This window comes from Saccoglossus kowalevskii, chromosome 22 (assembly GCF_978046115.1).
Source record: "Saccoglossus kowalevskii chromosome 22, keSacKowa6.1, whole genome shotgun sequence".
Classification (NCBI taxonomy): Eukaryota; Metazoa; Hemichordata; class Enteropneusta; family Harrimaniidae; genus Saccoglossus; species Saccoglossus kowalevskii.
In genome coordinates, this window is record NC_140662.1 from 2,807,254 (window position 1) to 2,817,852 (window position 10,599).

The window sequence follows — 10,599 nt, forward strand, 5'->3', positions numbered from 1 at the left end:
ATGACATTGGAGGGCTGGGGTGATAAGGTTAGAGTTTTAATGTTCGGAGTTAGGGACTTTAAAGGAACTCTTTCTAGATATCCTACAAGGTGAACACTGGTTTCATAAACCACTGCACTGTTATGTTAAATCAGTACAACTGATTGCATATGGAAAGCAGGGTCATGTGTCTAGTAAAACACATTGAAATAGCTACATGCCATTTTAGCGAATTTACTCAATACACGAATTAACAAAATCTTAATTTAGCTAAAATGCCAATAATCTCAGTGTGAGAATATACATTTCGTACTGTATTAGCGACATCTTGAATTAGCAAAAATACAAGTTAGCTAAATTAGCTAAAATGTCACGCTAGCTAAAAAGATGCGTTTTACAGTACTTGTTAGAATACGGGAATGGGATTAGAAGCTTGTATTTATGTCTAAATTTGTATTATATTGTGCCCAACACGGCACGCCGATCATGTTGACAAATTAAAAGTCATACCAGTCATACATGTAGTGATGTACTACGTTAAACTTTTTTGTTTTTAGGCAGCTCTCTTGAAATTGAACCAATCAACAAGATTACATTTTAGGATTATATATATATGACTGATATAGAGCTCCACAGAAGTAGTGAATCGAAACGAGAGAGGTTCATGGTCTGTGTTGTTGCTTTTGTTACAAGTCCATGCGTTTCAAAATGATGCTTTGAGCCATGCAGGCATCGGGAGACAAACATGCTTGCTTATTAATTCCAGGGGTATTTACACGCAACAGAGATAATCGGATCTGTTTACAAATATGCAAATTCAAAAATAATACAATATATCGGAGGAAAATACTTACCGCTTTATATTCATACTGCAACGATCTCGCAGTAGCATCCGCCATGATGTACTGACCGAGCAAAATGGCGAACGGTTCGTCACATGAACGTTGGAGTAAAACAGCGCCCTCATACACATACTAGGATTTTTTTTGTTTTTATACTCTTCCGCTTTCAAATCTTACATGGCAGACATCAGATAATTTATGTGAATTAAAGATTTAAGAAGTTATTACCAAACGCTTCAGCGTGGTATTAAGAGTTTGTTTTCAGGGGTGGGTGATACCAAGGTGGGAAATGGATGCACATATGGGGTTAATTCCTTGAATTGCAATATAGAGGGTTCAGGCTGAAATACAATATATAGTGTTTTCATGTTTCGTCTGATATTTCTGTGGTATTCTGCTGCTGTAAGTAATGCACAATTTGTTCCGAAATTCAGTATGTTGTGTGCATTCCAGGGTTATTCGTTTTTTGCTGAAAACACCCCTATTTTTTTAATGGCAGAGTCGAATAGTTTCACTCCCACTGGGAAATCTGCATTGTTGCTTGAATGAGAGCTAATTAAACACATTTTCCAGACCGGCGAAAGAGTGTGCAACAGCCAATTTAACAGCCTGTCACATGATTTTACTCTGAATTTCAACATGAAAAGAGGCTAGTCCATTTGACGCAGGAGTAATTGGGAGTAGAATATGTGAGGGATAGTATCAACAGAGATGTGTATAGTGAAAAGTAATATCCATCCTTCTTTTGCATCTCTGGTAATTTCTGTTTATTTAGTATATTGGTTTGAAAATGTTGAATTTGCATGATTTGCAATGTGTTTTTTTACTGAAACTCTCCTATTGATCGAATCCCGGGTTTGAACAACAACGGCACACCACGTGATTCGTTTGAATACAATGCTGATGGCAAACATGCCGTGCTACTGCGGTACTCCACTGACGGGATGTCTTACTAGTACTGCATGCTGCAACTTCGCTTGTGATGTTGCTTGTTAACCATGGATTAAATGAATCTTGATTACCAGTTAAAATGTTGCTCATTTGGCGTTGGTAATCTTTATTTGGAACTGGGTAACGCTGCAACGTCGCCAGCAGAAACCTCCTGGTACTTCGTACTATGATAAAACTCAGTCAACATACATCAAGTTCTCTCAATCCTAGTATCCCATGTGATGTACACCTAATATGCCAAAAATGTTGCTGAACGATTTGAACTGGATAAAAATAGCAGACGAAAATTTGTTTACAAAATAAAAATACTTCGGTTGCCAATGAAAACAAGCCGGTAAAAAACAAGCAATATGTTTTCGGCTGTTACCATCGTAGGACATGAACGTGAAGCTAACGTCGGTTTATAAATAAAACCGGGCACCTTATACGAGGTTCGCAAAATAACATTCAGTCTTTAGAAGTCACTTCATTTCATTGCTAGGACGTATTCAGCCGTTTGATGTATCACTAGTATTTCCAACCGTTTTGCGATAGTATTTTCTAGATTGGAGGCAGCACTTACATTTTATTCAAAGTTGCGTTGGAATTACGTTGACAGTGTAACAATGTCGGCGCCGGTGATCTCTTACCAGTGGGCAACGTACCCAGAATAAAAGGCATGATCATTTGAACACTGCTATTACAAGACTGGTAGGAGGTAATAAATTTGGGACGAAAGTATTCAAAAAGCAGATTTTGGCTGTTACCATGATAGCGGTGGGTCAGGATTGTTTTTCCAATTAGTGATGGTACGACCTGCCTGTCAAGTATGAACAAAATCAGCCAAGCCCCCCAAAAAAATCACAGAAGAGTTAAAAAGCCATTCCTGGTGAACAGTTTCTCTAACTTTGGAGTCAACTTTCTCATTAATGAAAAAAGATATCAAAAATTCAAATAGTAACTTTGTGCCCACACTCAAGCCGAGTACAGTGAGCTAAGTCTGAGGTGTTGTATCACAGGGAGTTGGACAAACTTATGTATTTTAATAAATTATTGAATAATAAAATGTTATATAACTTTTCTTTTACCCCCTCCCCTTCCTGGTATCTATTTCAAGTAATCACTATTTGTATTTTGTAAACACATTTCCGTCTGCTATTTTTGTCAGGTTCAAATCGTTCACCATCATTTTTGGCATGTTAGATGTACATCACATAGAATACTAGGATTGAGAGAACGTAATGTATGTTTACCACCTGGAAACTGAATTTTATAAATCTTGAAGGGCTCTCGGAAGAATTAACCCGCAGCCTTGACCCGCAGTAAAATCAGCGATCACTATGGAGCCGCAACCATCAACATCGAGATACCAGGATGTTTCTGCTTGCGACGTTGTGGCGTTACTCAGTTCCAAATAAAGATTACCACCGCCAAATGAGCAACATTTAACCGGTAACCAAAACTCAGTCTATCCACGACCAGCAAGCAACATCACAAACGAGGTTGTAGTGTGCAGCTCACGAGTCAGCCATGGCCGATGTCAACGAAAGTCATTCCGTCAGTTGAGTACCGCAGTTGTACGGCATGTTTGCCAATGCACAGATCTGTGGAGGAACTTTTAACTTCAACATAAACTGTGTATCGTTTTCGCCCAGTTTAAGTTCTGGTTCTGTCGTGGTCCCAACTAAAGGGCGACAGTCGTAGTGCCGCGCCCTGTTCGATATGGGACTCACAGCGACGTATACAACGCGTGTAAAATACATTGTTTATTTACATGAAATTCGAACACTAGTCTGGTCCCCTGCCCCAATTTCAACGCTGAGGGCGGTTAAGAAAATATTTTCTTAACCGCCCTCAGCGTTGAAATTGGGGCAGGGGACCAGACTAATTCAATTGATGTATGCGCACGCTATATACCTCACGAATAGGACCTCACAGATACGACCTCACGAATAGGACTCAGGAAGTGACGTATTGATTGTTCAATGGTGGTACATTATAAGTAAACGATGCCGGGGCCATTAGTATAAATATATTTCGTATTTCGTAAATAAAAACTGAGCTCGCGACGTGGACTCGGGTCGTACACAGTCAGATAGAGGGACTGTGGGCCGAAGCAGCAAGGGCCGGGAGCAAGGGAGTGTTTGGTTATTTAATAAGCCGTGGTTTGCGGTGCTACTATTCGATGACTCGCGATGTAACAGTCGATAATGCGACTGATTAAAACACCGTGTGCCGTTATATTCATGAGTACAGAATGTGTTTTGAGGCCTTCGAGTTCCAGTTGGTAATCTTGAATTTACCGGTAGTGATGTTTTCAACAATCAGATTTGTCGATACTTTGTCGATGTTGGTCATGGAGAGGGACATACGTATAGAGTCATGTACGTCCTGGCAGAGTACTGATGACAATAAATAATGATGCTCGCAAAATAATTCTAAAATAAAACAGTGTTCGCTTATAATTATAAATGTGTGGGTTGACGAGAACTGCGGTGTTACCTAAATTTAGCTTTGAAAAACAGTGTTTAGATTTCCAAATAATCTGGGTGACAGTATACTCTCAATATATTAAATAAAATATACATGATTCGTCTTCATTGATTAAAAAAATTACTTGACCCATTATTTGAATGGACATTAGCAGTAAGTTTCATGTTTTAATGCTGAAATGTAATTATTTACGCAACAACAAACTTATATAGAACTCACAGTCTCACGTTTTGTCACAGTCCGTGCTATTACAGAGAATGACATTTTCCAGTACACGAATAACGCTTTATAAATGCTCTCCGAGTGCAATTTTATTTCAAATGACACCAATGTGATGATACCATTCAAGCGAATGTTTTATTTGCAAAATCTATGTCGAAATATGTAAGATGGCATGTTTAAATACGTGTTCTAAACTCCACTTCTTATTTAAATTAGGAAAGGTATTAGAACTCCATTTTGAGTACATTGTACTAATGGATATTAAAATTTTGATGGAAATGTGTTGTCATAAGAATACATAGTTCTACATGTCACTAAAAAGAGGGCTTAGATAATTCGAAAAAAGAACTCCGTAGCGCAGAATGTACCTATTCCTCTCCAATACATGTAGCTTCAACTTGACAGTGAACCCCTTTCATTCACGGTGAATCGTTATTTAAGGATGTAACCCTGCATATTGTCTGTCTTTCTGTTGCCTAATAAGTATATTAAATGAAATTGGAAAATGTCAAATAAATATTATTTTCTATTACTATTTTGACAAATTATTATACTTAGTTGAGATGATGAATTCCACGTCTTTGTTTTACTCATTTAATGAAATATAAATTGCACTTACTACTATATCAGAAAAGACAGCAATTACATAAAAAAACAATATAGAGTACTGAGGCCTTTCATAGAAATGTAGATGTTTTAAGAATTATCATACTTCTACCGTTAAATGCGATTTCAACTTGAAGTTAGCTTGTTCATTACGGCTGAATGAAATTCATAGTCACATAACTTACTTGCAGTTGACTGCCGAATGGACTGTGAACCAAAACTGTGTTGGAGTTCACATTCAGAAGATGCGTAAACTAACCATTGAGTTTAATGTTTAAATTCGCCACGGTTTAGAGAATATGGACAAGAAGCCCCTGCAAAATACTAGTACGCGGATTGGCTTTAATACTAACCTCAGAGTACGCATTCACAATGTTATTTTTCTCTTAAGAGGCAGTAGCTCGTGCACCTTTGTGAACACTGTGACAGACTCACTAAGGTGTAAAAGCCAAAATATCCGACTATAACTACATATATCCATGTTTTACTAGTATATCACCTCAGCCATTCGACTACAACTACACATATCCATGTGATACTAGTATATCATCTCAAACATTAGTCTACAACTACACATATCCATGTGATACTAGTATATCACCTCAACCATTAGTCTACAACGACACAAATCCATGTGATACTAGTATATCATCTCAACCATCCAACTACAACGACACATATCCATGTGATACTAGTATATCATCTCAACCATCCGACTACAACTACACATATCCATGTGATACTAGTATATCATCCCAACCATCCGACTAAAACTACACACATCCATGTGATACTAGTATATCATCTCAACCATCCGACTACAACTACACATATCCATGTGATACTAGTATATCATCCCAACCATCCGACTAAAACTACACATATCCATGTGATACTAGTATATCATCCCAACCATCCGACTAAAACTACACATATCCATGTGATACTAGTATATCACCTCAACCATCCGACTAAAACTACACATATCCATGTGATACTAGTATATCATCTCAACCATCTGACTACACTACACATATCCATGTGATACTAGTATATCATCTCAACCATCCGACTACAACTACACATATCCATGTGATACCAGTATATCATCTCAACCATCCGACTACACTACACATATCCATGTGATACTAGTATATCATCTCAACCATCCAACTACAACTACACATATCCATGTGATACTAGTATATCATCTCAACCATCCGACTAAAACTACACATATCCATGTGATACTAGTATATCACCCAACCATCCGACTAAAACTACACATATCCATGTGATACTAGTATATCATCTCAACCATCCGACTAAAACTACACATATCCATGTGATACCAGTATATCATCTCAACCATCCGACTACACTACACATATCCATGTGATACTAGTATATCATCTCAACCATCCAACTACAACTACACATATCCATGTGATACTAGTATATCATCTCAACCATCCGACTAAAACTACACATATCCATGTGATACTAGTATATCACCCAACCATCCGACTAAAACTACACACATCCATGTGATACTAGTATATCATCTCAACCATCCGACTAAAACTACACATATCCATGTGATACTAGTATATCACCCAACCATCCGACTAAAACTACACATATCCATGTGATACTAGTATATCACCCCAACCATCCGACTACAACTATACATATCCATGTGATACTAGTATATCATCTCAACCATTAGTCTACAACTACACATATCCATGTGATACTAGTATATCACCTCAATCATCCGACTAAAACTACACACATCCATGTGATACTAGTATATCATCTCAATCATCCGACTAAAACTACACACATCCATGTGATACCAGTATATCATCTCAACCATCCGACTAAAACTACACACATCCATGTGATACTAGTATATCATCTCAACCATCCGACTAAAACTACACACATCCATGTGATACTAGTATATCATCTCAACCATTAGTCTACAACTACACATATCCATGTGATACTAGTATATCATCTCAACCATCCGACTACAACTACACATATCCATGTGATACTAGTATATCATCTCAACCATCCGACTAAAACTACACACATCCATGTGATACTAGTATATCATCTCAACCATCCGACTAAAACTACACATATCCATATGATACTAGTATATCATCTCAACCATCCGACTACAACTACACATATCCATGTGATACTAGTATATCATCTCAACCATCCGACTAAAACTACACACATCCATGTGATACTAGTATATCATCTCAACCATCCGACTAAAACTACACACATCCATGTGATACTAGTATATCATCTCAACCATCCGACTAAAACTACACATATCCATATGATACTAGTATATCATCTCAACCATCCGACTACAACTATACATATCCATGTGATACTAGTATATCATCTCAACCATCCGACTACAACTATACATATCCATGTGATACTAGTATATCATCTCAACCATCCGACTACAACTATACATATCCATGTGATACTAGTATATCATCTCAACCATCCGACTAAAACTACACACATCCATGTGATACTAGTATATCATCTCAACCATCCGACTAAAACTACACACATCCATGTGATACTAGTATATCATCTCAACCATCCGACTAAAACTACACACATCCATGTGATACTAGTATATCATCTCAACCATCCGACTACAACTATACATATCCATATGATACTAGTATATCATCTCAACCATCCGACTAAAACTACACATATCCATGTGATACCAGTATATCATCTCAACCATCCGACTAAAACTACACACATCCATGTGATACTAGTATATCATCTCAACCATCCGACTAAAACTACACACATCCATGTGATACTAGTATATCATCTCAACCATCCGACTAAAACTACACATATCCATGTGATACTAGTATATCATCTCAACCATCCGACTAAAACTACACATATCCATGTGATACTAGTATATCATCTCAACCATCCGACTACAACTACACATATCCATGTGATACCAGTATATCATCTCAACCATCCGACTACACTACACATATCCATGTGATACTAGTATATCATCTCAACCATCCAACTACAACTACACATATCCATGTGATACTAGTATATCATCTCAACCATCCGACTAAAACTACACATATCCATGTGATACTAGTATATCACCCAACCATCCGACTAAAACTACACATATCCATGTGATACTAGTATATCATCTCAACCATCCGACTAAAACTACACATATCCATGTGATACCAGTATATCATCTCAACCATCCGACTACACTACACATATCCATGTGATACTAGTATATCATCTCAACCATCCAACTACAACTACACATATCCATGTGATACTAGTATATCATCTCAACCATCCGACTAAAACTACACATATCCATGTGATACTAGTATATCACCCAACCATCCGACTAAAACTACACACATCCATGTGATACTAGTATATCATCTCAACCATCCGACTAAAACTACACATATCCATGTGATACTAGTATATCACCCAACCATCCGACTAAAACTACACATATCCATGTGATACTAGTATATCACCCCAACCATCCGACTACAACTATACATATCCATGTGATACTAGTATATCATCTCAACCATTAGTCTACAACTACACATATCCATGTGATACTAGTATATCACCTCAATCATCCGACTAAAACTACACACATCCATGTGATACTAGTATATCATCTCAATCATCCGACTAAAACTACACACATCCATGTGATACCAGTATATCATCTCAACCATCCGACTAAAACTACACACATCCATGTGATACTAGTATATCATCTCAACCATCCGACTAAAACTACACACATCCATGTGATACTAGTATATCATCTCAACCATTAGTCTACAACTACACATATCCATGTGATACTAGTATATCATCTCAACCATCCGACTACAACTACACATATCCATGTGATACTAGTATATCATCTCAACCATCCGACTAAAACTACACACATCCATGTGATACTAGTATATCATCTCAACCATCCGACTAAAACTACACATATCCATATGATACTAGTATATCATCTCAACCATCCGACTACAACTACACATATCCATGTGATACTAGTATATCATCTCAACCATCCGACTAAAACTACACACATCCATGTGATACTAGTATATCATCTCAACCATCCGACTAAAACTACACACATCCATGTGATACTAGTATATCATCTCAACCATCCGACTAAAACTACACATATCCATATGATACTAGTATATCATCTCAACCATCCGACTACAACTATACATATCCATGTGATACTAGTATATCATCTCAACCATCCGACTACAACTATACATATCCATGTGATACTAGTATATCATCTCAACCATCCGACTACAACTATACATATCCATGTGATACTAGTATATCATCTCAACCATCCGACTAAAACTACACACATCCATGTGATACTAGTATATCATCTCAACCATCCGACTAAAACTACACACATCCATGTGATACTAGTATATCATCTCAACCATCCGACTAAAACTACACACATCCATGTGATACTAGTATATCATCTCAACCATCCGACTACAACTATACATATCCATATGATACTAGTATATCATCTCAACCATCCGACTAAAACTACACATATCCATGTGATACCAGTATATCATCTCAACCATCCGACTAAAACTACACACATCCATGTGATACTAGTATATCATCTCAACCATCCGACTAAAACTACACACATCCATGTGATACTAGTATATCATCTCAACCATCCGACTAAAACTACACATATCCATGTGATACTAGTATATCATCTCAACCATCCGACTAAAACTACACATATCCATGTGATACTAGTATATCATCTCAACCATCCGACTAAAACTACACATATCCATGTGATACTAGTATATCATCTCAACCATCCGACTAAAACTACACATATCCATGTGATACTAGTATATCATCTCAACCATCCGACTAAAACTACACATATCCATGTGATACCAGTATATCATCTCAACCATCCGACTAAAACTACACATATCCATGTGATACCAGTATATCATCTCAACCATCCGACTAAAACTACACACATCCATGTGATACTAGTATATCATCTCAACCATCCGACTAAAACTACACACATCCATGTGATACTAGTATATCATCTCAACCATCCGACTAAAACTACACATATCCATGTGATACCAGTATATCATCTCAACCATCCGACTAAAACTACACACATCCATGTGATACTAGTATATCATCTCAACCATCCGACTAAAACTACACACATCCATGTGATACTAGTATATCATCTCAACCATCCGACTAAAACTACACATATCCATGTGATACCAGTATATCATCTCAACCATCCGACTAAAACTACACACATCCATGTGATACTAGTATATCATCTCAACCATCCGACTAAAACTACACACATCCATGTGATACC

The 10,599-nt window shown here is 37.3% G+C and overlaps 1 protein-coding gene across 1 annotated transcript in view; it reads right to left on the reverse strand.

The window, feature by feature from the left end:
- The window catches only part of LOC102806598 (U5 small nuclear ribonucleoprotein 200 kDa helicase-like), a 71,853-nt gene extending 70,929 nt beyond the window's left edge, over positions 1-924 (reverse strand). Inside the window, exon 1 of the mRNA XM_085496079.1 lies at positions 834-924. Within this exon, the coding sequence (XP_085352205.1) occupies positions 834-878 (45 nt within the window). The 5' untranslated portion in view covers positions 879-924. The remainder of the gene's footprint in view (positions 1-833) is intronic.
- Positions 925-10,599: the final 9,675 nt, after the last annotated feature.